The sequence below is a fragment of the Pogoniulus pusillus genome, chromosome 4 (genome assembly GCF_015220805.1).
Source record: "Pogoniulus pusillus isolate bPogPus1 chromosome 4, bPogPus1.pri, whole genome shotgun sequence".
In the NCBI taxonomy this organism is placed as follows: Eukaryota; Metazoa; Chordata; class Aves; order Piciformes; family Lybiidae; genus Pogoniulus; species Pogoniulus pusillus.
In genome coordinates, this window is record NC_087267.1 from 22,409,151 (window position 1) to 22,435,207 (window position 26,057).

Here is a 26,057-nt window from a genome sequence, read left to right on the forward strand (position 1 = left end):
TCCTGCCAGAAAGAAGCTGACTGAAGCGAGCAGTTAAGAGAGTGAATGTGCTAGAAGCTTGGACCAGACTGTCACCTAGTGGACAGAACCTACTTCACTGGCTCTTTAAAAAAAGACTGAATTCTAAACCAACACCTGACAAAACATCTTGGGGAATTCAGAGGGACATTTCACATCACTGCAGAGTCAGTTGGAGATTCCAATCTGAACTGCCAAAAGGCTGCTCCGTTCTGGCAGGAGCAGTGTGAAGCAATTGTTTGAATGATAGCTTCAACCTAATAAAATGGCTCAGGAAATTTACTACTACACTTGACGGTTAATGAAGAGGAAGGGATCTTGGGGCGAGTGTCCCCATTATTATCTTCCACTGTTGAATACTTCACAAATTTGCTTGCTTATATTATCCTTAGAGTGTTGACTTGAATCAGAGAATGGTTTGAGCTGAAAACGGGTCTCCAAAGATCATCCAGTCAGCAAGACATTTCTCCACTAGGGAAGCAGGTTGCTCACAGCCCTTCCTCAAGGTCTCACTCCTTGAATATCTCCAGGGATGAGCCTCAGTTACCTCTCTGGGCAACCTGTTGCAGTGTCTCAGCACCCCCATGCTAAAGAACTTGATTTCTCCACATCCAACTAAATCTGCTCTGCTCTTCATTTCAAATCATAGCCCTCATCATGTCCCTGCAGGGCCTTTGCAAACAGCCCTCTGCAGACCTCTTGCAGCCCCCTTCAGCTACTGGCAGGCTGCCCTTAAGTCTGCCTGGAACCTTCCCTTCTCCAGGCTGAACAATCCCAGCTCCCTCTAGCCTGTCCTCACAGCCAGAGCTGCTCCAGCTCCCTGATAATTTTCATGGCCCTTCTCTGGACCTGCTCAACAGGTCCATATCCTTCTTGTGAGGAGCTGAACACAGTCCATGTCCAGTGCCTGTTATCCAAGTCGCATCTCTAGAAGTGATAAAAGAGTTAAAGAAAAAGCAAAGTAATCTTTAGCATTTCCATGCCTCCCAGATTGCAGCATTTAAAATCTTCTTTCTTTTCCATATGCGTTTCTGAGTCAAAAAATGTTCACCAGCACAAGAGGACCACTAGGTCCCTTGAAAAAAATAAAGGCACAACTTCCACTCTCTTTTCCAGCATCTGCCAGGTGTGCCTGGGCTGCAGCAAAGAGCAGTGTGGCCAGCAGGGCAAGAAAGGGGATTCTGTCCCTTTACACTGCTTTCATAAGACCCCCACCCTGGAGTACAGTGCGCAGTTCTGGAGTCCTGAACACAAGAAGGACACTGTTGGAGCAAGTCCAGAGGAGGCCACGAAAATGATCAGTGGGCTGGAGCACCTCTGCTAGGAGGACAGGCTATGAAAGTTTGAGCCTTTCAGCCTGGACAAAAGAAGGCTTTGAGGAAACCTTGGAGTGGCCTGTCCAGTATGAGAAAGGGGCTACAGGAGGATGAGGAGGGACTATTACAAGGGTCTTGTAATGACAGAATGAGGAGTAATGGTTTAAAATGGCAGAGGGGAGATTTAAACTAGATATTAGGAAGTTCTTTCCAGTGAGGTGGGTGAGACACTGGCACAGGTTGCCCAGGAGGTTGTGGATGCTCCCTCCCTGGAGGTATTCAAGGCCAGGTTGGATGAGGCCTTGAGTAACCTGTTCTAGTGGGAGATGTCCCTGCCTATGGAAAGAGGGTGGAACTGGATGATCTTTGAAGTCGACTTCCAACCTAAACCATTCTATGATTCTATGAATCACAGAATGTTAGCACTTGGAAGGGGCCTCTCAGAGGTCATCCAGCCCCAATCCCCCTGCACAGTAAGACCACTTTAAGCACATTACACAGGAATGCATCCAGGTGAGTTTGAATATCTCTAGAGAAGAAGACTCCACCACACCATTCTGGGCAGCCCTGTTCCACTGCCGTATCACCTTCACAGTAAAGAAGTCTTTTCTCCTTGAGATGGAATTCACTGAACCTCACACACTTACTCAACTCGTTTGTTTCCTTGGACAGAGAACTCAAGAGTGCCATTTGTTTATAAGGAGTAAGCTATGTGGTCCACTTTAATCCTGTTCTCATTATGCTTGGGATGATAACCATAGCCTCTGTGAGACCCTGTGCACAACTCCTCACCTGCACAGAAGTGAAACACTGATGTCTGTTTCTGTTGCTCAGAGAACAGCAGCAGCACTCTGCTGCCTGTTCTGCTGCATCTGTTTTTGCATCAGAGCTCTAAAGCTGACACCTGAGTTCACAGTCACTAACTTAGCAGATGACTATTTGCTGCTTTCTCTATTTAGAAGTAACTAAACTAAGAATTGAATTTGAGGCTGGCAGGGCAACATAATTCTGAACTCCAGAAGGCACCTTACTAGTGGAATAAAAAAAAAAGAAAAGGATGTTCAGCACCACTGTCTGCAACTCCAGGATATCCTCCAAGGTTATCCTTGCAGGGTCTTTGTCATACATTCCCTCTCACCAGGAGGAGTTTTGTACAAGGCACAGGAAAGCAGCAGCAGAGATGGAGACTTGACAAAGAGGAAACAAAGATCAGCAGGAGGTTTGTGTGGATGTGAGGTGGGCAGTTGGGGTATGAGTGCCTGTGTACTTTTGTCTCTCTGACTAATGAAGGCTCAAGAGGAGTTTGGGAGGAGAGTTGAAGATATAAATGTTTTAAAAAATAGATGTTGGCCTTTTTGATTATCAATTATTATTACAAGTTAAAATATCAATGAAGCTGTATTAATGCACATTTTAAACCAAGCACAATTTGGCAGAGTTAGGGCTTCACAACCAAGCTACCAGGGCACAAAACCGGGAGCCAGAACAAGGAGCGGGGGGGCAGAAAATTCAATTCAAGAGATGTTGAGAAACTGGAATGTGTCCAGAGAAGGGTGATGAAGCTGGTGAGGGGAATGGAACACAGCCCTGTGAGGAGAGGCTGAGGGAGCTGGAGGTGTGCAGCCTGGAGAAGAGGAGGCTCAGGGCTGACCTTATTGCTGTCTACAAGTACCTGAAGGGAGGCTGTAGCCAGGTGGAGGTTGGTGTCTTCTGCCAGGCAACCAGCAACAGAACAAGGGGACACAATCTCAAGTTGTGCAATCTGGGGAGGTCTAGTTTGGATGTTAGGAGGAAGTTGCTGGCAGAGAGAGTGATTGGCATTGAAATGGGCTGCCCAGGGAGGTGGTGGAGTCACCATCCCTGGAGGTGTTCAAGCAAAGCCTGGATGGGGCACTTAGTGCCATGTGTAGTTGATTGTCTAGGGCTGGGTGCTAGGTTGGTCTGGATGATCTTGGAGGTCTCTTCCAACTGTTGATTCTATGATTCTATGAAAAGGAGGCAAGGGAGGCAGAACAGGGAGGGCAGAAATAAAAAAGGAGCCTTCTTACCATCCCTTTTGGACAGAGGCATCCAGATATGCAACCATGGCTGATGCACTCCAAGTCATAATTCTGGCAAGTTTTGGCACACTCCACCCTTCAGCTCTGGGGTTGTTTGCAAGGACAGACCAATCTTTCCATGGGTATCTGCATGTTCAAGCTATCTTTGACTTTAAAAGAGAAATATATCGAGATTGCAATTAGAACTGGAGTATTGTTAGCACAGTGCTTTGCTGAAGTATGGATCAGATCTTCTACTAAAAAGGCAGGATGTAGAATGGAGCAATACCCACTGGTGTGACATGATAATGGTAACAGTTCCCACTTGCCATGAGGCGACCTCTGCTAGGCTGCCGCAAAACCATGTCTGCTCAGAATCACAGAATGCCAGATTGGAAGGGACCCCAAGGATCATCTAGCCCAACTTTCCATGTGATAGTGGAGCTGAAAATCAGCTGCCCCAGCACTCTGCCAAGCTGAGTCTTCCACCTGACTATTGGAGGGGAATCCATTGCTTAACTTGAGAGATTATTTCAATGCCCAACTCTTCTCACTGGGAAAAGTTTTTCTTCTGGAGTCAAACCAGACTCCCCCCATGAGTAGCTTACATCCATCACCCCTTGTCTTTGACATGTTGATTCCTTGTAAAAAGGCAGTCCCACCCCTTATATATTTGTACATGGTAATAATGTCTCCTCTAAGCCTTCTCTTCTCAGGCAGAGATGTCTCTCAAGTAGACTCAATTCCTCAAGGCCTCATCCAACCTGGTCTTTGACAGTCTCAAGGAGGATGCAGCCACAGCCTCCCTGGGCAGGCCTGTTCCAGACTCTCACCACCCTCCTACTGAAGAATTTTGTCTTAAGATCTAACTTAACCCTGCTCTCCCTCAGCTGACTACAGACACCCTCAGGAAAAGTCTCTGTGCAGCATTCCTGTAGGATCCCTTCAGGTACTGGAAGGCAGGCTCTCAGGTCTCCCCAGAGCCTTCTTTTCTCCAGGCTAAACAGCCCCAGCTTGCCCAGTCTATCCTCACAGCCGAGGTGTCATGCTAACATTTTGTTTCTATCCTTTAAGAAAAGAAAACAACAAAACACAGCCAAACAAAACAGTTTGAAAGCCTCACAACCATCCTCAGCTGCTGCAACCTCTGGTACTCCTTCCATCTTTTAAATTCCAAGAGAATGAAGAAAGAGAACAATAAAAAACAATAATCAGAAAGCTGTTTTGTTGTGGGTTTTTTTTAAGGCATACTAACTTCTGCAGATGGCCTCTCATCAATGAAAGTGTCTGGCAGGAAGGCACCAGGAGCTCTGCTGGTACTGCAGTGCATGAAACCATTCTCACAATAGCTAAGAAAAAAAGCAGAGAGAGAGGATATTTTATATAGCATCACAGAATCAGTCAGGTTGGAAGGCACCACAAGAATCATCTAGTTCCATCTCCCCTGCCATGGGCAGGGACACCCTATCCTAGATCAGCCTGGCCACAGCCTCATCCAGCCTGATCTCTCCTCTCCAGAAAGGGAGATTCCACAGTGGTTCTGAAACACTGACCATGACAACAGCTTACAGCAACTGTTTCTCAACTTCATTTTCCTCCCAGAATTACAGTCAAGGGTACTGCTATCCCTCTAAAGAGTCAAAGCCAGCATGTTTACTCAACTGGCACCTGCTGTAGCAGTCACAGCAAACGCTAGCAAATGAGTCTTAAACACTGAGAATATTTCTTCATCAGGTCATACTCAAGGAAACCAGACAATGCAGAAGGAAGAGGATGCTGGGTTATTTCTACTTTGGCACAGAGTAAGAAGTTAGAATATTTAACAAAGTGGCATTCAGCCTTTGCTCACACTGTACCAAAATTACACCTCTGCTCAGGGCTCATCTGTTTACTCTCCATCCACTCTGCTTATCAGCCTTGAAGTTCAACCTTGTTGTAGTGGATACACCAGCAACGGGAACTCCTTTATAGGTAACCTGGTCCTGTTGAATCCAATGTAGCCACAACAGTGGGCAAGATAATAGGGCAGGTCTGCTGTGCAGAGGGTTAAGGGACCACTTAGTGCCTGCATCTTATGACTTCTGTGGTAGAAGAGAAAAGGAGAAGACACTGTTCTCAAAACTGGGCTTCACCAGGAACCACACAGCTAATTCCATGCCTGCTCTGTATTCCCCACTCCTCAATTTAACTCCTTAATTCTCCTTAATGTAGAAATACATTTTGAATATTATGTCTTTGAGAGAACCAATTAGGTTTTACCATTCAAGAAATTGATCTGGTTGCATTTTAAAAACCTAAAAAAATATTAGTTTTTGTCAGTAATTAAAACTCTGGTTCAAACTGTCAGGAGCTGTTCACAGAACAGGGCTTAGTCCTGTTTTCTGAGTTGCCAATAGAAATCATTTAGAGAGAGAGGTGCAACAGCCAAACTCACCCCTTGGTTTGTCGGAGGTGGAACCTTGTCCACTTTTAATTTGGTTTCAGATTAAAAGCTCTAAGTAGCTCAACCAGTTACCATTTGAAATTACTATAGAGAAGTGCAACAGAAAAATTCACTGCTTGGTTTATCAGAAGTGGAACTTGGTCCCTCTTTCAAGGTGGATTCGGTGCAGGCAAAGGAGCTCAGCCAGTTACCATTTGAAATTACTATAGAGAGGTGGCAAGAGCCAAACTCACCCCTTGATTTGTCAGAGGCAGATCTTGTCCTCTTTTAAGCTAGTTTCAGTGGAGGCAAAGGAGCTACAGCCTGTTACTATTTGAAAATATTATGGAAAGGTGCAACAGCAAAACTCACTCCATGGTCTGTTGGAGGTGGAACCCCATCTTCTTTTAATCTGGTTTCAGTGGAGGTAAAGGAACTCAGGACAGTTAACCTTTCAGGCAATCCAAAAGGCATGTAGGAAGAATGATAAACATTACACTTACCACATAGTGTAATGATCTGAAAAGATGTCCTCTGGCTGGAAGATCTCACCATCATAATAACAGGAGCACTGAGACCTGGGCACACACTGCTGCTGCTCATCCATGTAGTGCCCAGGGGGACAGTCGCATCCTTCACACAGATGTCATCACAGGATTCATCCGGATAGGACAGAGATCTGCAGGTCCTGGTTGCAGGGTGTCCCACACTGTTGGTACACTTGGCCTTCAGGGCAGGTCATTGCTGTTGGGTGATGAGCACACCATGGATAGACATGAGAGAATGGCATGTGGTCCAAAGCCAACTAAAGGAAAAGCTGCCTACAACAGACTGGCAAGCAGGAGATCATAGAAGCAAGCAGTCTGGAAGAGACCTCCATCTAGTCCAACCTAGCACCCAGACCTAGACAATCAACTAAACCATGGCACTAAGTGCCTCATGCAGGCTTTTGCTCAACACCTCCAGGATGGTGACTCCACCACCTTCCTGGGCAGCCCATTCAATGCCCACTCACTCTCTATGGCAACAACTTCCTCCTAACATCCAGCCTAGACCTCCCCCCCGGCACAACTTGAGACTGTGTCTCCTTGTTCTGTTGCTGGGTGCCTGGAATAAGAGACCAACCCCCCACCTGACTACAGCCTCCCTTCAGGGAGTTGTAGACAGCAATGAGGTCAGCCCTGAGCCTCCTCTTCTCCAGGTTAACACCCCCATCTCCCTCAGCCTCTCCTCACAGGGCTGTGTTCCATTCCCCTCACAGCTTTGTCACCCCTTCTCTGGACATGTTCCAGTACCTCAACATCTCTCTTGAATTGAGGAGCCCAGAAAATGTATTTACCTCAATACTACTTATCTCTGAAGGCCTGTCTGTCCTTAGTCTCTGCAGCATCAGGGAAGCCAAGGCACTGGTCACCTAGGAATAATCAAAACCTTGTCACCTCCAGTCCCCAGTTAGTATCAGGATTGGATTACAGCCTTGCAACCTCTACAAGGGAAAATCCACCTACAAAATCTCATCCAGATGAGAAAACACAGAGCTCTGTCCAATCTCTGTTATTACTTTCAATATGGAAATGATAAGTTCAGTTTAGTATGAAACAATAGTCTGCCATCTAGGTGCAGATGGTACATAAATGGAAGTGTGAACAGAAAGAATGCAGGTGTAGGTCTGATGTAATTAACCAATATAATTAGTATGCATGGGTAGTGAAGGGTGTGATCTGAAGACTATCTGTAGATTGCCATGTGAATGGAACTAGAAGTGTATATGAGAAAAATAAGTTGTGCAAATAAATGTCTTCACTTGGAAAACCTGTGGAGTCTGTGCCACCAAATGCTGCACTTCAATCTATAAGTTAGGATCCTCAATGCTTCTCTTCCTTTGCAACATAATTAGGGACAATTTGGTCATGATAAGTAGAAATGTAGATTTTTTTTTTGTCTCGATACAGTAGTTCAAAGCCTCACATTGCAGGAGCTCCCAGTGACTGCTGTGGAAACAGATCTAAACAATCATGGAATCACAGAAAGGCTTGGCTTGGAAGAGACCTCAGAGATCATCTGCTTCAATCTCTGCAACCATGGGCAGGGACCAGCTCTCAGGTACGCTTGGCTGCTCAAGACCTCAGGCAGCCACAAACCTCCCTGGACAGCCTATTCCAGAGCCTCACCACTCTCAAACTGAAGAGCTTCTTCTGAAGAGCCACTCAAAACCTGCTCTCTGTTAGTTTCAAACCATTTCTCCTTGTCCTGTCTCAGACACCCGTAGAAAAGTCCCTCAGCAGCCAAACCTTGGGTGCTAATGATTTTTGATGATGAATTTACTTTTATGGAGATCTGATTATTGCCTGTGGAGCCATTTCGCCTTCTTTGTAAAACTTCCACTTCAACTGCACTGATTTTAAGGTAACCTCCTCCAGAGAAGGGCAACAAAGATGGTGAAGGGTCTGGAGAACAAGTGTTACAAGAAGTGGCTGAGGGAACTGGGGTTGTTTAATCTGGAGAAATAGAGGCTAGGCTGAGACTTTCTTGTTCTCTACAACTCCCTCAAAGGAGATTGTAGTGAGGTGGGGGTTCTTTTTTTCTCCCATGTAACAAGTGATAGAACAAGAGGAAATGGCCTCAAGTTGTTCAAAGGAAGGTTTAGATTGGATATTAAGAAATAGCTGATAGAAAACTGAGGGGGTGGCTGACATCCATCAGACTGTGCTGCTATCCAATGAGATCTGGAGAGGCTGAGAGCTGGACAAAAGCTAACCACATGAAGTTCAATAAGGACAAGTGCAAAGTGCTGCACGTGGGGAGCAACACTACAGGTTGGGGGCTGCTCTGCCGGAAAGCTCAGTGGAGAAAGACCTTGGAGTGCTGGTGGACAGCAAGCTCTGCAATGTGCCCTTGTGGCCAAGAGTGCCAATGGCAGCCTGGGCTGCATCAGGAAAAGTGTGGCCAGCAGGGCTAGGGAGGTTCTGCTCCCCCTCTGCTCTACCCTGATGAGGCCACACCTGCAATACTGTGGCCAGTTTTGGACTCCCCAATGCAAGAGACAGACAGGGACCTGCTGGAGAGAGTCCAGTGGAAAGCCACCAGGATGATTGGGGAACTTGAGCATATCCCCTATGAAGAGAGACTAGGAGTCCTGGGGCTGTGGAGAGGAGATCAACATCTATAAATATCTGAGGGATGGGTGTCAAGTGGATGGCACCAATCCTTTTTTGGTGGTCAGCAGCAATAAGACAAGGAGCAATCAATACAAATTGGAACAGAGAAAGTTTCAACTCAACATGAGGAGAAATTTCTTTACAGTAAGGGTGACAGAGCCCTGGAACAGGCTGCCCAGAGAGGTTGTGGAGTCTCCTTCTCTGGAGACTTTCAAAACCTGCCTAGGTGCACTCCTGTGTGAACTACCCTAGGGGATCCTGCCTTGACAGGGGGGTTGGACTCAATGGTCTCTGGAGGTCCCTTCCAACCTCTAATGTTCTGTGATTCTTCACTGTCAGAGTGGCCAGGCATCAGAACAGGCTGCCCAGGGAGCTACTGGAGGCACCATCCCTGGAGGTGTTCAGTAAACGTGCAGACATAGCCCTCCAGGACATGACAGCATTAGGTGGACAGCCAGACTCCATGATCCTAGAGGATTTTTCCAACCAAACCACTTCTGTTAGGATTCCTCTGCACACGGCAGCATCGGCACTAGGTGGCAGCTATGACAACAAGTTTCTGAGGACATGACAATAATGTCCCTGCTATCCAGGACTTTTGACAGCCCTCCTGATAACCAAACCTTGTGGGTTTAGCAACCTTCCAAAGCAAACTGCTGCAGTTGTCAGGTAATGAAGGAGGATGTGCAGCGAAGTGAGGCAAGCAGCTGCAAATAAAATTTGGCACATTCATACCGTTTTAAAAGCAGTATCAAGGGGTTACACAGGAGGCTTTCACTCTTGTAGAATCATAGAAGGACCCGGGTTGGAAGGGACATCCTCTACTAGATCAGCTCACCCAGAGCCCTGTCAAGCCTCACCTTGAATATACCTATGCATGGGCCCATGACCATCTCTCTGGGTAACGTGTACCAGTGCTCAACTACCCTCACATCCAATCCAAATCTCTTCTCTCATTTCAGACTCTCAATGCCCCTCATCCTGCCACTGCAGCCCTTTGCAAACAGTCCCTCTGCAGGCTTCTTGCAGGCCCTTTCAGTCTGCAACCTTCTCTTCTCCAGGCTGCACATCCCCAGTGCCCTCCACCTGTCACTATAGCAGAACTGCTCCAGACCCCTCATCATTTTCATGGTCCTCCTCTGACCCTGCTCCAACAGGTCCTTGTCCTTCCTGTGCTGAGGGCTCCAGAGCTAGCCACAGACTTGCAGCTGAGGTCACACTAGAGCAGACCAAAGTGGCAGACTCCTCCTGCAGAATGCTCTGATAATCCTTCCCCTCTCCTGTCAGCACATGACCCTGGGAACTATAGCAGCAAGAGAGAGTGTGGAATGGCTACAGCCCTGCAGTCTTACTCAGCTGGCAGCAGGACTGAGCCAACACTGAGGCTATCCAAGCAGGGCCTCCCATGCTAACCTATGTCTCACCTTCAAAAAAATGCTGAAATGCAGAATTCTAACTGAAGAGGCATGCTTACAGCAACATCTTCCCAGACTCTGCTGAGCCACCTGAAGCCCCACACATGGGAGTATAACCCCCTAACTTGAGGATACAACCTAGAGGCATCTAAGGTGACTGGAGCCCTCTGCAGAGCAAAGATCTCCCAGGTTTGAGAGTTTTGCCCCAGGTGATTAACAAAGCATTCACAACATAAAAGCAATGTGCCTTCAAGGCCAAGGAGGCCTGTGCATCCTGGGGTGCATTGAGAAGAGTGTGGCCAGCAGATTCAGGGATGTTCTTCTCTCTCTCTCTTCTCTGCCCTGCTGAGGCTCCACCTGGAATACTGCATCCAATTCTGGGCTCCCCAGTTCAAGAGGGATAAGGATCTACTGGAGAGAGTCCAAGGGAGGGCTACAAGGATGATGAAGGGAATGGAGAAATGCCTGGTGAGGAAAGGCTGAGAGCCTGGGGCTATTTTTCTGGAGATGATATTGAGAGGGGATCTAATCAATGGATATTAGGGGTCAGGAAGGAAGGGACAGGGACAGCCTCTGCTCACCTGTGTTGTGGGATAAGACAAGGAGCAAGGGATGGAAATTACAGCACAGCAAGTTCCACCTCACATGAGGAAGGACTGTTTTTGCTGTGTAGGTTTAGAGAGCACTGGAACAGGCTGCCTAGAGAGGTTATGGAGTCTCCTCTGGAGACTTTCAAGCTCTGTCTGGATACCTTCCTGTGTGACCTGTTCTGGATTTTCTGGTCCTGCTGTGGCAGAGGAGTTGGAGTGGAAGATCTCCAGAGGTCCCTTCCAGTCCCTAACACCTTGTGATCAAGGACTATTTTAATATGCTTGAGATGTGAATGAGCAGGTTGCATTATCTGTACTGATGCTCAGTGCACTGCCCATGTGCTTCTCTGCTGCCTTGGGCAACAGAGATTCAGCTTCTTGGGTAACGGCTTGGCAGAACCAGTTTGCTTGATTTGAAGTGGATAAGTGGCAGTGAGGCAAGTCATTAGCACTGCACAGTATTTCTGCTGCATGTCAAGCTAACAGGAGTATTCATCTCCCATGTCTTAACATCATTTCAGTTGCAGTGTAATTGTTTAAGAGCTGACTCATCTTCTTTCAGCCCACCATGAATAAGCAGCAGCATCATCCCTTCATGCTGCCTAACAGGAGCAGATAGACCATACTCTGAAGGGTTGTCTCTCTCATGCACAGGCAGGTAATAAAGTGGCTGGATGGACAGGCCCAAATTGTTGTGGCAAATGGAGTTAATGCCAGCTGGTGGCTGGACACATGTCGCTTTCCTCAGGGCTCAATATTTTCTTTAGTGTCACTGAATCACAGAACTTTCAAGGCTGGAGATCCAGAGGACATCAAGTCCACCCTCTCATTGCCAAGGCAGGATGCCTTACAGTAGTCTGCACAGGAAGTGAACACCTCCAGGGATGGTGCCTCCAGCAGCTCCCTGGGCAGCCTGTTCTGATGCCTGGCCACTCTGACAGTGAAGAATCACAGAACATTAGAGGTTGGAAGGGACCTCCAGAGACCATTGAGTCCAACCCCCCTGTCAAGGCAGGATCCTCTAGGGTAGTTCACACAGGAGTGCACCTAGGCAGGTTTTGAAAGTCTCCAGAGAAGGAGACTCCACAACCTCTCTGAGCAGCCTGTTCCAGGGCTCTGTCACCCTTACTGTAAAGAAATTTCTCCTCATGTTGAGTTGAAACTTTCTCTGTTCCAATTTGTATTGATTGCTCCTTGTCTTATTGCTGCTGACCACCAAAAAAGGATTGGTGCCATCCACTTGACACCCATCCCTCAGATATTTATAGATGTTGATCAGGTCTTCTCTTCTCCAGACTGAACTCTCAGTCTCTCTTCATAGGCGATATGCTCAAGTTCCCCAGTCATCCTGGTGGCTTTCCACTGGACTCTCTCCAGCAGGTCCCTGTCTGTCTTTTGAACTGGGGAGTCCAAAACTGGCTGCAATAGCTGGTGTGGCCTCATGAGGGTAGAGCAGAGGGGGAGCAGAACCTCCCTAGCCCTGCTGGCCACACTTTTCCTGATGCAGCCCAGGCTGCCATTGGCACTCTTGGCCACAAGGGCACATTGCCGGCCCATGCAGAGCTTGCTGTCTACCAAATGTCTTTATTAGTGATTTGGCCGGGAGGACTGAGTGCATCCTCTGAAAATTTGCAGGCAATACCAAGTTGGGCAGGAGCATTGATCTGTTTGAGGGTAGAAAGGTTCTACAAAGACTGTGCCTAATTGTGTGAGGTTCAACAAGGACAAGTGGCAGGTCCTACGTTTGGATCACAACAACCCCATGCAACACTACAGACTTGGAGAAGAGCAGGATTTTGACCATAGCTTCATTTACAAGAGGGGCAGGCCTGTTGGTAGCAGATGGAAATAGCTTATCCCATAGGGGCAAAAAGGTTTTTAGGAAGGGAGTTGGCAGGGCTCATTGTCAGCGCTTTAAACTCTGGAGACATTCAAGCCCTGTCTGGATGTGTTCCTGTGTGACCTTGAGCTAGATTCTATAGTCCTTCTCTGGCAAGAGATTTGGACTTGATGATTTGTGGATGTCCCTTCCAACCCCTATCATCCTGTGACCCTGTGAAGTGTGGCTTGGAAAGCTGCTTGGCTGAAAAGGACCTGGGGCTGCTGCTGGACAGCTGGGTGAACATGAGCCAGCAGTGGTGCTCAGGTGACTAAGAGCGCTGAGAGCATCCTGGTTTATATCATAGAATCATAGAATCAACCAGGTTGGAAGAGACCTCCAAGATCATCCAGTCCAACCTAGCACCCAGCCCTATCCAATCAACTAGACCATGGCACTAAGTGCCTCATCCAGGCTTTTCCTGAAGACCCCCAGGGACGGTGCCTCCACCACCTCCCTGGACAGCCTATTCCAATGGGGAATCACTGTCTCTGTGAAGAACTTCTTCCTAATATCCAGCCTATACCTACCCTGGCACAACTTGAGACTGTGTCCCCTTGTTCTATTGCTGGTTACCTGGGAGAAGAGGCCACCCCTCACCTGGCTACAATGCCCCTTCAGGTAGTTGTAGACAGTAATAAGATCACCCCTGAGCCTCCTCTTCTCCAGGCTAAACAGGCCCAGCTCCCTCAACCTCTCCTCATAGGATTTGTGCTCCAGAAATCACTCAGCCAGCAGGACTAGGCAAGGGATTGTGCCCCTGTGCTCAGCACTGGTGAGGTTGCAACCTAAAATCCTGTATTCAGTTCTGGGCCACACATGATACTGAAGTGCTGGAGCACATCTAAAGAGTGAGGAAGCTGTTGAAAGAACTGTAGTTGTTTAGCCTTCAGAAAAGGAGCCTGAGGAGAGACCTTACTGCAACCACCTGAAAGGAGGCTGTAGCAAGGTGGCTGCTGGTCTCTTCTCCCCAATAACCTGCAAGAGGAAATCAAACTCAGCCAGCACGGATTTAGGAGGGGCAGGTCCTGCTTGACCAACCTGATCTCTTTGTTACCAGATGACCTGCCTGGTGGATGTGGGGCAGGCTACACTTTAAGTACTGTGTCCAGCTCTGAGCTCCTCTGTTTAAAAAAGATGTTGAAGTGCTTGAAGGTGTCCAAAGAAGGGCACCAAGGCTGGTGAGAGGCCGGGAGCACAACCCTGTGAGGAGAGGCTGAGGGAGCTGGGGGTGTGCAGCCTGGAGAAGAGAAGGCTCAGGGCAGACCTCATTGCTGCCTACAACTACCTGAAGGGAGGTTGTTGCCAGATAGAGTTGGTCTCTTCTCCAAAACACCTAGTGACAGAACAAGAGGACACAGCCTCAAGCTGTTCTAGGGCAGGTTTAGAAGGGATATTAGGAATCTCTTCACAAAAAGAGTGGTGAGCTGCCCATGGAGGTGGTGGAGTTGCCATCCCTGGAGGTGTTTAAGAGGAGACCAGAGGAGGCACTTAGTGCCATGGTTTAGCTGATTATAAGTTGTTAGGTGATAGGTTGGATTCAATGATCTTAGAGGTCTTTTCCAACCAGATTAATTCTGTGATTCTGTGAAATTACCTCAAATTGTGCCAAAGTAGCTTTAAGTTGGATATTGAAGAAAAAATTCTTCACTAGAAGGATTGATGAGCACCGGAACTGACTGCCCAAGGAAGTGGCTAAATCATCCTCCCTGGAAGTATTTTAAGGTGATGTAGATATGGCCCTTTGTCTTAACAGTTGGACCCGGTAGCGTTGGCTTAACAGTTGGACTTGCTGATAGTCCAAGTCTTTTCTTGACCCTCTAACAAATTAGCGTACCTGAAATTTGCCAGACCAGTTCCTTCTTTCCAAGTGCTCCTATTTAACAAATCACAGTTTTTGGCTGAGTCTCCACGGTTGCCCTGCTTGCACATGCCTTCAGTAATGAAAGTTACTTGAAAACTTGTTCTCAGCCTTGGGCTGTGCCTGCTCATTATTTAGTTTACTGGAAAGAAGATGTTTATGTAAATGAGAAACACTGTCCTGAGAATAGCTGCCAAAGACTCCTACAGCTGAGAATTAATATCTTGCATATTTATTTTGGAGTCAGGAGGTTTCTGGTCTGCCTGCTGTGTTGATGAGCACATGAGCTGTGGTCGCAGGATCACAAGATATAAGGGGTTGGAAGCGACCTCTGGAGATCTTCCAGTCCAGCCCACTTGTCAGAGTAGGACTATAGAATCTAGCACAGGACTACAGAATCCATCACAGGTCACACAAGAACACATCTAGGGCTTGAAATTCTCCAGAGAACAATCATAGAATCAAGCAGGTTGGAAGAGAATTCCAAGATCATCCAGACCAACCTAGCACCCAGCCCTAGACAATCAACTACACCATGGCACTAAGTGCCTCATCCAGGCTTTGCTTGAACACCTGCAGGGATGGCAACTCCACCACCTCCCTGGGCAGCCCATTCCAATGCCAATCACTCTCTCTGCCAGCAACTTCCTCCTAACATCCAGCCTAGACCTCCCCAAGCACAACTTGAGACTGTGTCCCCTTGTTCTGTTGCCGCTTGCCTGGCAGAAGAGGCCAACCCCACCTGGCTACAACCTCCCTTCAGGTAGTTGTAGATATCAATGAAGTCAGCCCTGAGCCTTCTCTTCTCCAAGCTGCACACCCCCAGCTCCCTCAGCCTCTCCTCACAGGGCTACATTCCAGGCCTTTCACAGCTTTGTCACCCTTCTCTGGAGGTGTTTCAGTATCTCAACATCTCTCTTGAACTGAGTGGCCCAGAAAATGTGTTTCCTCAATATGCTTATGTCTGGAGACTTATCTCCTTTTCTCTAGGCTAAAGAAGACTCCATAACCTCTCTAGGTAGCCTGTTCCAGTGCTCTCTAAACCTACACAGCAAAAACAGTCTTCCTCATGTGAGGTGGAACTTGCTGTGCTGTAATTTCCATCCCTTGCTCCTTGTCTTATCCCACAACACAGGTGAGCAGAGGCTGTCCCTGTCCCTTCCTTCCTGACCCCTAATATCCATTGATTAGATCCCCTCTCAATATCATCTCCAGAAAAATAGCCCCAGGCTCTCAGCCTTTCCTCACCAGGCATTTCTCCATTCCCTTCATCATCCTTGTAGCCCTCCCTTGGACTCTCTCCAGTAGATCCTTATCTCTCTTGAACTGGGGAGCCCAGAACTGGATGCAGTATTCCAGGTGGAGCCTCAGCAGGGCAGAGAAGAGAGAGAGAGAAGAACATCCCTGAATCTGCTGGCCACACTCTTCTCAATGCACCCCAGGATGCCACAGGCCTCCTTGGCCTTGAAGGCACATTGCTTTTATGTTGTGAACACTGTGTTATGCCTTCATGAGGCAGAATGATGTCTAGGACATCAGGATTATTTAATGGGGGCTGATGGATCTGCAGTCAGGGAAATCATCAGTTTATGAGAACATAAAGCCTTCTGTAATGCAGAAAAAGAAGGAAGCAGCTCCACGCTATTAAAGATTAATTGTGAAAATTGACTTGCCCAATTAGAGAAAGAATGATGGCAGGGTTACCACTGCTCCTTCAGCCTCCAGAGCTGCACATTTTGAAAAGGGTTTTTATTACATTACTGTTCTGCTCTTTCAACATTTTCATAAATTAGGTAAAATATTACAAAACCACACAGCAGTTTATGTTAAACTGAGTTTGCTCTCATTTGCAGTAAATACTCTCTGCTACAGCCTGCAGAAGCTGACCTCACAGGGACAAACCCTACTAGGTGGGAGATCAGCAACTTCTCCACCTCTCCCATTTTCAACATACTCAAATCAGAAATGTTTTTTTCCCACCTCTTGTTCGGGAAGAAGCAGCAGAACAAGTCTGGAGGACTGCCAAGCAAGGAATACTTTCCCCCAGAATTTTCAATTGTCTTCTTGCCTTAACAGCAAAATTGCACAGGAAAATAAAATAAAAATAAACATCCATTTCACAAATATTTGTCAGGAGAAGTAAGCCAACGTTTTGTGAAAATCATAGAATCAATCAGTATTGGAAGGGACCACAAGGATCATCTAGTTCCAATCCCTCTGTCATGAGGTTATCCCTGAGGAGGCTCAGAGATGACTTCATTGCTGACTACAACTACCTGAAGGGAGGCTGTAGCCAGGTGGGGTTGGTCTCTTCTGCCAGGCAGGAAGCAACAGAACAAGGGAACACAGTCTCGAGTTGTGCCAGGAAAGGTCTAGGCTGGATGTTAGAAGCAAGTTCTTCACAGTGTGATTTGGCATTGGAATGGGCTGCCCAGGAAGGTTGTGGAGTAACCATCCCTGGAGATGTTCAGAAAAGCATGCATGAGGAACTTAGTGCCATGGTGTAGTTGGTTGGACAGGGCTGGGTGCTAGTTTGGACTGTATGATCTTAGAGGTCTCTTCCAATCTGGTTGATTCTAGGATTCTGTCAGAAGGGGTCGGACTGGATGACCTTTGGAAGTCCCTTCCACCCCAAACCATTCTATGAACTGCAAAGAAACACCTCTGAGACAAGGAAAATAAACAGGGCTTAGGAGCACTTCACTTACGACAGAAGTCAGGTGCTCTCCACTGGACCTGGACACTCTTCCTAGCACAGGCTGCTGAATAATAAGCAATAGCAGAGCACAGGCAATCCTTGCCACTGGAGCATGAGCAAACATCAAACTGGCAGTTCTTCACGTAGGGTGTGGGACTGACTTCATGGTGACAGGGTTCAAATGCAGAGGACATCAGAACTGAGCAGGAGTCCTCGGCATATTTAGCTAAAAAAGAGAGAAAAGTGATATGTTTACACTGATTTAATTAGTGCTTGTCAAGGAAAACTGAAGAGAGCCACAGGAGGCAACCCCAAGCACCAGTACAGGAAGTGCTTGAGAGCAGCCCTGAGGAGAGGGACTGGAGGGTGCTGGTGGAGCACAGACTCAACATGAGCCACTAGTGTGCTCTTGCAGCCCAGAAAGCCAACCACATCCTAGGCTGCATCAAGAGAAGCATGGCCAGTAGGGTGAGGGAGGGGATTCTCCCCTTCTAGTCTGCACTGGCAAGACCCCACCTGGAGTACTGTGTCCAGTTCTGGAACCACTACTACAAAAGGGATATGGGTGTGCTGGAAGGTGTCTAGAGAAGGGTCACAAGGATGATCAGAGGGCTGGAGCACCTCTGCTATGAGGAGAGACTGAGGGAGTTGGGGCTGTTCAGCCTGGAGAAAAGGCTCCAAGGTGACCTTCTTGTGGCCTTTCAGTATCTGAAGGGGGGCTGCAAGAAAGCTTGGAGGGACTTTTTAGAATGTCAGGTAGTGACAGGACGAGGTAGAATGGAACAGAGCTGGAGATGGGGAGATTCAGACTGGATGTTATGAAGTTCTTCACCATGAGGGTGGTGAGACACCCAGGGAGGTGTTGGAAGCCCCATTTCTGGAGGTGTTCAAGGCCAGCGTGATCTAGGGTAGAGTGGTAGAGTGTTCCTGCCCATGGCAGGGGGGCTGGAACTGGATGATCCTTGCGGTCCTTTCCAACCCTAACTGATTCTATGAATTATTTTATCTTTCTGACAAAACAAAAGCAAACAAAAAAAATGACAGAAGACAACAGCAACAAAAATACACAGATGAACAAAATGGGATGAAGTAAGCATAGATAGCATCATAGCTAAGAGAATAATGGTTCACTAGTAAAGGTAATGTGGTTATATTTCCCTGCTGAGGATAGGCTGAGGGTCCTGGGGTTTGGAGCAGAGGACCCTGAGAGCTGCCTTCTTTCATGTTGATAAAGATGTGCAAGGTAGTGGCAGGACGACAGAGGCAGGCTCTGCTCAGGGATGTCCAATGAAAGGACAAGGGGCAGTAAGGGCAAGCTGGAGCAGAGGAGATTCCACGGGAACAGAAGGGAAAACTTTTTCCCTATGAGGGTGTGAGAGCCCTGAAGCAGGCTGCCCAGAGAGGCTGTGGAGTCTCCTTCTCTGGAAACATTCCAGACCCACCTGGATGTGTGACCTACTCCAGATGATCCTGATGTAGCACACGGGTTGGGCTGGGCAAACTTTCCAAGTCCCTTCCAATCCCCAAGGTTCTGTGATTCTGTTACCGCTATTTCTAGTGTTGTGTTTCCTTTATAGTGTCTCTGCTGCTAGGCTGCACCACACAAACCAATTATCAGTGCCTGCTCTGATCTACAGCCACAACATTTGCCGTGGGCTTGCTCTTCACAGAAATCAGAGGCTGCTGTTAACCCTTGGGAAAGAAAATTGCTCAGAGATTTTTCTCCCCATGCCCAAGCAAAACAATCGAGCAGCAGAAGGAAAGAGGAATACTGCAACAAAAGAAGAAAAACAAGGGAACAGTTGGAGTGCATAAGGTGTAAGGACAGGGAAAAGGGGAAGAACACAGCTGTTTCATCCACCCAGAGGGTAAACACAGCATTGCTATCACATGTAAGAGCAGCTCAAGTGGGACAAGTTTGTGCAGTGGCTGTGAAGGTTTAACTCCAGTTGTGGCTGAAATTAGAATCATAGAATCAGGCAGGGTTGGAAGGGACCACAAGGATCACCCAGTTCCAATTCCCCTGCCATGAGCAATTGAACAGCAGCACCACCTGACACCACCCACATAATTTTTGGTTTCAATTCTCACAAAACATGGCACTCCCCTTAATGAAGCCTGTGTCAATTAGTGTCTCTCTGAAGGTTTTTGTTTGTGTTTTATTGTTTTATTTTTTTTAAATAGAGATAAGTTGAATTCAGCTGTGCTGAGGCCACACCTCAAATACTGTGTTCAGTTTTGGGCACCTTAATACAAGAGGGATGTGGAGGTGCTGGAGAGTAGAGGAGGGCAACAAAGCTGGAGAAGGGCCTGGAGAATAAAGCTGATGAGGAGTGACTGAGGGAGCTGAGAACGGTTAGTGTGAAAAGAAGGAGGCTGAGGGGAGACCTCATTGCTGTCTACAGCTACCTGAAGGGACATTGTGGAGAGGTTGGTGCTGGTCTCTCCTCACAGGTAATTGGAGACAGCACAAGGGGGAACGGCCTCAAGCTGAGCCTGGGGAGGTTTAGACTGCATAATAAGAGAAAGTTTGTTTCCATGGAAAGGGTGTTCAGACACTGGAATGAGCTGCCCAGGGAAGTGGTTGAGTCACCAACCTTGGATGTGTTTAAAGATCACATGGATGTGGTGCTTGGGAATATCGTTTAGGGCACATCTTGTAGAGCAGGGAGAGCAGTTGGCCTTGCTGATCCTGATGGTCTTTTCCAACCTGAATGTTCCTGTGACCACTCTACTGCTCCTGTAAGACACACTAGCCTCCCCCTTTTTTTCCCCCTTCTCTTTATTTTTAGTGTTTGCTTGCAACACAGAGGATCACACCTTAATTTCAGAGGGTGGTCAGTACCTAAACGAGGATTGAGACTGCAGGGATCACTGTCTTGTTTCAACAGGTTCTGGCAGTCCGCACTGAGCTTCCAGGAGTTCCCAAAATCTTCCAGAAGAGTTTCCACCATGCCAGAAGGTGTAAGGAAATCATCCCCTTGGTTACCATTGTAATTTCCACACAGCCCACACGTCCTTTCAGAATAGACTGGAGAGAGCTAAAAGGAACACAACATAAGCCCGGCTCATCCTCTAGGATAGGGCATCACTGCCTAGCAAGGTTATCTAAAAAACAAACAATGCACAATTTAACAGCCAAGGAAGTCCTCCAGTACACATTCAAATAACACAGAGACAATTTCACTCCATTTTAGCATTTCTAACAATGAAGCAAACCAAAAGTACTACTAGCAGCCTGCCCAAGTTTTGCACAGAACAGTGATCATTTCAGATGGCAAGCAAAGGTGGCTAGGAGAAGAATGGTTTCTTTTTTATGCCTTGGTCACCACTCAGCTTAGTCTTTCCCTGTTTCCCCCCTTCATTCATATAAATGAGCAGGGCAACTGTGGGGGCTGCATATTTTTAATAGCATGAGGTGATTGTATCTCACATTTTAAAAGAGAGAATTCGAAGGGGAAGAAAAACATTAATGTTGTTTTGTCACAAAAAAAAAAAAAAAAAGTAATGTTGGAGCAATTTGCTTCCCTCAACATGAAGGATGGTTAAATGAAATAAAGAGACTACTACTTTTAAAGCTATCTCATGTCAGAGCTTCATCCTGCCTTAGGAAACTCATATTGTACTAAGAGTGATAATCCACTCAACAGATCTACTTTTTACTCTGCCTTATTCCTTCTAAAATTCAAGGGATAGATGAAACAAGACCCTAATCTTTGAGATAAACAGAAGGAAATCTCCTATGCAACATCAAGAAGGCTGAGGAGGGGTTATTTACAAGGTCTTGTAGTAACAGGACAAGGGATATTTGGTTTAAACTGGCAGAGGGGAGATTTAAACTAGATGTTAAGAAAGGGTTCTTAACAGTGAGGGTGGTGAGACACTGGCACAGGTTGTCCAGGGAGGTTGTGGATGCTCCCTCAAGGCCAGGTTGGATGAGGCCTTGAGCAACCTGTTCTAGTGGGGGGTGTCCCTGCCTATGGCAGGGGGTTGGAACTGGATGAGCTTTGAGGTCCCTTCCAACCTAAACCATTCTATGATCTACACCAACAATGTCACTATCTTTTAGCAACTGACAGCTCTGTTTAGAATAATAGAAGTAAGCATCTGGTACATCACAAGAACTACCAACTGTCCTTGGGAGTTGACTGTGTTTTAATCAGAGAATGCTTTGGGTTGGAAGGGACCACCAAAGCTCATCTAGTCTAACTTTCCTGCAATCATCAGGGACATTTCTCCACTAGAACAGGTTGCTCAGAGACTTGTCCAGCCTCACTTTGAGTATCTCCAGGGATCAGGCCTCAACTACCTCCCTGGACAATGTGTTGCAGTGCTCCAGCACCTTCATATTAAAGAACTTGTTCCTATCTAATCTGCTCTGCTCTCATTTCAAACCACTGCCCCCATCCTTTCCTTGCAGGCCTCTGCAAACAGTCCCTCTGCAGCCTTCATTCAGCCCCCTTCAGCTACTGGCAGGCTGCTCTTAGGTCTGCCTGGAGCCTTCTCTTCTTCAGGCTGAACAACCCCAGCTCCCTCAGCCTGTCCTTATGGGAGCTGCTCCAAACCCGGATCATTTTCCTGGCATGCTCTGGCCCTGTTTCATCAGGTCCATGTCCTGCTTGTGTTGAGGGCTCCAGAGCTGGACACAGCACTGCAGCTGAGGTCTCAGAGCAGAGTAATGCTACAGTCATTCTCTGTATACATTTAGCAGGTTGTTACTTCCAGCTGATTGTTCAGGAGTAACCAGTGAAACAGAACCAAAACAAGCTAAAAGAGCACATTTTTTTTAAGAAAATTGGCTTTCTGTACAATTGAAAACAAAACAAACAATGGTGGATGAGAAGCTCAACATGAGTCACCAATGTGTACTTACAGCCCAGAAAGCCAACCAGATCCTGGGCTGCATCAGGAGAAGTGTGGCCAGCAGGGCAAGGGAGGTGATTCTCCCCCTCTACTCCACTCTGCTGAGACCCCACTTGGAGTACTGCATCCAGTTCTGGAGCCACTATGACAAAAGGGATGTGGAGATGCTGGAATGTGTCCAGAGAAGGGCCACGAGGATGCTCAGAGGGCTGCAGCAGCTCTGCTATGAGCACAAACTGAAAGAGTTGGGGCTGTTCATTCTGGAGAAGAGAAGGCTCCAAGGTGACCTTCTTGTGGCCTTCCAGGATCTGAAGGGGGCCTACAAAATGGTTAGGGAGGGACTTTTAAGGCTCTCAGGGAGTGACAGGATTAGGAGGAATGGAGCAAAGCTGGAGGTGGGGAGATTCAGAGTGCACATGAGGAGGAAGTTGTTCATCATGAGAGTGGTGAGAGCCTGGCATGGGTTGCCCATGGAGATGGTTGAGACCCCATTGCTGGAGGTGTTTAAGGCCAGGCTGGATGAGGCTGTGGGCAGCCTGCTCTAGGGTAGGGTGTCCTTGGGCATGGCAGGAGGATTTGAACTAGATGATCCTTGTGGTCCCTTCCAACCCTGACTGATTCTATGAGTCTATGATTCTGTGAAATTCTCCAGAAGAACACCCTCCCTTCTGAGTGGCCTGAGAGTAAGTAGGGGGCATCAGAAAGAACAGCCATGAAGTTTTGGAGGATACCTATCCCTGTTGCTCCAGTGGTCAAGGAAGCTACTTTTCATGTATTCTTCAGACAGAGAATGAACCAAAAAACACGTTGGCATTTGGATTTGTGTGAGTGGAAGCACGCATCACAAACATCAAGTGGGCACAGAAAGGGGAGCCTTCTTGAGGAGCATAGAAGGCATTTTTTTACCAGAAGTCTGGCCAAGGTAATGGAAATGTATCACTTCCCCCATTTGTCAGTAATCCTTGGCAACAGGGTAGTCTCTGAATCAAGCAGAAATTAATTCTCTGAAAGCAATTAAAGAGATGCTTCAGATACCTAGCAACAGAAGGAGATCAGAGCAGACAACTGGAGAAACCTCCACTGATTTTCGTGGGTAGAGGATCTGGGGCAGAAAATTAGATTTGTTTTAACTGCAAGAAAGAATTTGCTAGGCTATCTGGGGCCTGACCAGGCAGAAAAATGCTTTGAACATTGAGGGAAGTCAAAACTTCTGAGAGGTGCCAAGGTACTGAACTGAATTATTCTCAGCCCAAAACCAACTTCTAGAATCCTTGGAGCATTGAGATACAGACTAAAGCAAAACAACAACTAAACCACAGATGTTTTCTAAAATTATTTTCACCCTTTCTTATCTGTTGCCTTCTCAGCTCTTGCATTCGCTTCTGAACTGGCTCTCGTGAGCCTTTTTGCCAGATGTGACATGGGGCAGGGCAGAGTGCCAAAGCAATCACAGAATTGTTAGGGCTGGAAGGGACCTCAAGGGTCACCTAGCTCCAAACCCCTGCTGTGGGCAAGGACACTTCACACTAGAACATGTTGCTCAGAGCCCCATCCAGCCTGGCCTTAAAAACCTCCAGGGATGAGGCTTCCACCACCTCCCCAGACAGCCTGTCCCAGTGTCTCACCCCCCTCATGCTGAAGAGCATCTTAGTAACATCCAATCTGAATCTACACACTTCTACTTTTGCTCTATTCTCTCCAGTCCTATCAATACCTGACACCCTAAAAAGTCCTTCACCAGCTTTCCTATAGGTGCACTTCAGACATTAGAAGGCCACAATAAGGTCTCCTTGGAGCCTTGTCCTCTCCACACTGAACCACCCCAACTCTCTCAACCTGTCTTTGCCCTCATGGAGGGCAGCACTCCCTGCTTTGCAGAAAATTGGCAAGAAAGCTGGGGAGGGACTTTATAGGCTATCAGGCAGTGACAGGACCAGGGGGAATGGAGCAAAGCTGGAGGTGGAGAGATTCAGTCTGGACATGAGGAGGAAGTTGTCGAGTATGAGAGTGGTGAGAGCCTGGCATGGGTTGCCCAGGGAGGTGATTGAGGCCCCATTGCTGGAGGTGTTTAAGGCCAGGCTGCATGAGGCTGCGGGCAGTCTGCTCTAGGGTAGGGTGTCCCTGGGCATTGCAGGGGAGTTGGACCTAGACAATGCTTGTGGTTCCTTCCAACCCTGGCTGATTCTATGATTATCTTCTATGAGTTAATTATTTTCCTTGGAAACTAGAAGCAGCTGTGTCCCTGGAGCCTTGCTCTTCCCTTATTTTAAGTCACAGAAATTCATTGCTTTAAGGCAGAACAGTCAAAGTGAAGGAAACAAAAATCCAGCTTGGAGGGACAGAACACAAACTCATTCATGACCTTTCTCAAAAAGAAAGGGATGGGGGAAAAAAAAAGAAAAACCAACAAACAAACAAAACTCAAACAACTATCAAGCTTCTGTAGGATGAAAATGTTTATTCCTGGAATACAACAGGATCTGTATGCCGTTCCAGGGGTAGCAAAAGAGAATGGAATTCCCAGCATGCAACAGAAAGCAATTTCTCACTCCAGGCAAGAAAAAGATCTTTGTACACATTTGGGTGGGATGAGAGAGGAGGCAAAAAAACAGTAGAAATTGAACAGGCAGGATGAATGAGTACCTTCACTAGGAGTTCACCACGACCATCCCAGTCAATCTGCATATCTTCCCCATAGGTGAGGCGAACTGAAGCCCTCGCTGTGCGCTGGAGACGGAGAGCACCTTAAGACAGCCACACAGTGTCAGTCAGTCAAGCCAGGACCACAGAAATCACAGAATGGCTCAGGTTAGAAGGGACCTCAGAAATCATCTACTCCCACCTCCCCACCACAGATTAGGACATCTCTCAGCTACACTCAGACGCTCATCCAACATGGCCTTCAATGCCCCCAGACAGGAGGCAGCCACAATCTCCCTAGACAGCCAACTCCAGAGTCTCACCACTCTCACAATGGAGAACTTCTTCCTAACCCTGCTCTCCCTCAGCTTCAAATCATTCCCCCTTGTCCTGCCTCTAGACACCCTGATGAAAAGACCCTCCACAGCCTTCCTGTAGGATTCCTTCAGATACTAGAAGGCAGCTGTAGCATCTCCCGGAGTTTTGTCTTCTCCAGGCTGAACAACCCCAGCTCCCTCAGCCTATGCTCATAACAGTGAATATGGTGCTTCATTGCCTGGAATTTGGAGGTCTCTTCCAACCTGTTTGATTCTATGATTCTCTGACTGTTGTGGCACAAAGAAGAGGCCAAGACAGCGAGGGGCATTCAGGTCTGCCAGCAATGCCCACTTCAGACTTCCTAAGCTTTGTGCCTGCTCATCATTTTGCATCTGCCTGACCTTGTCCATTGGATCTGATTGAAAGCACTCAGGAGCTCTAGAAGAAAACACATGGACATTCTGCATAAGCTCAGGTGACATTCTGCAAGGCAACTGCAGGAATTTCAAGCTTCTGGGTTAAAAAAGAATTATAGTTTTTAAAAGCATTGCGCTTGTCAAGATCCCACCTCACAAATCCAGACCTGTTTAGTTCTGCTGGCTTCAGAGGAGCTGAAGCAAGATGTGCTGGCTGCATGGAGAGGAACTGAAGTGACAGAGCTTCTAGAAGACCACCATAGAGTCATAAAATGGTCTGGGTTGGGAGGGACCTTCAAAGGTCATTTAGTCAAACCTGTGATTCAAGATGTGAATTTGGCATTTAAAGCACTTTTTGACCAAACTAGGCTAAGGTAAGTAAGATTCCTTCAATGGCTGGCCAGAGTTAGCCCTTGAAAACACA

The 26,057-nt window shown here is 47.3% G+C and overlaps 1 protein-coding gene across 1 annotated transcript in view; it reads right to left on the reverse strand.

Moving 5' to 3' along the window:
• The window catches only part of VWF (von Willebrand factor), a 220,778-nt gene that overhangs the window by 150,172 nt on the left and 44,549 nt on the right, over positions 1 to 26,057 (reverse strand). The window contains 8 exon segments of the mRNA XM_064142874.1: positions 3,383 to 3,543; positions 4,625 to 4,722; positions 6,299 to 6,434; positions 6,437 to 6,482; positions 6,484 to 6,539; positions 17,407 to 17,622; positions 20,242 to 20,437; positions 24,903 to 25,003. Coding sequence (XP_063998944.1) covers positions 3,383 to 3,543; positions 4,625 to 4,722; positions 6,299 to 6,434; positions 6,437 to 6,482; positions 6,484 to 6,539; positions 17,407 to 17,622; positions 20,242 to 20,437; positions 24,903 to 25,003 — 1,010 coding nt within the window.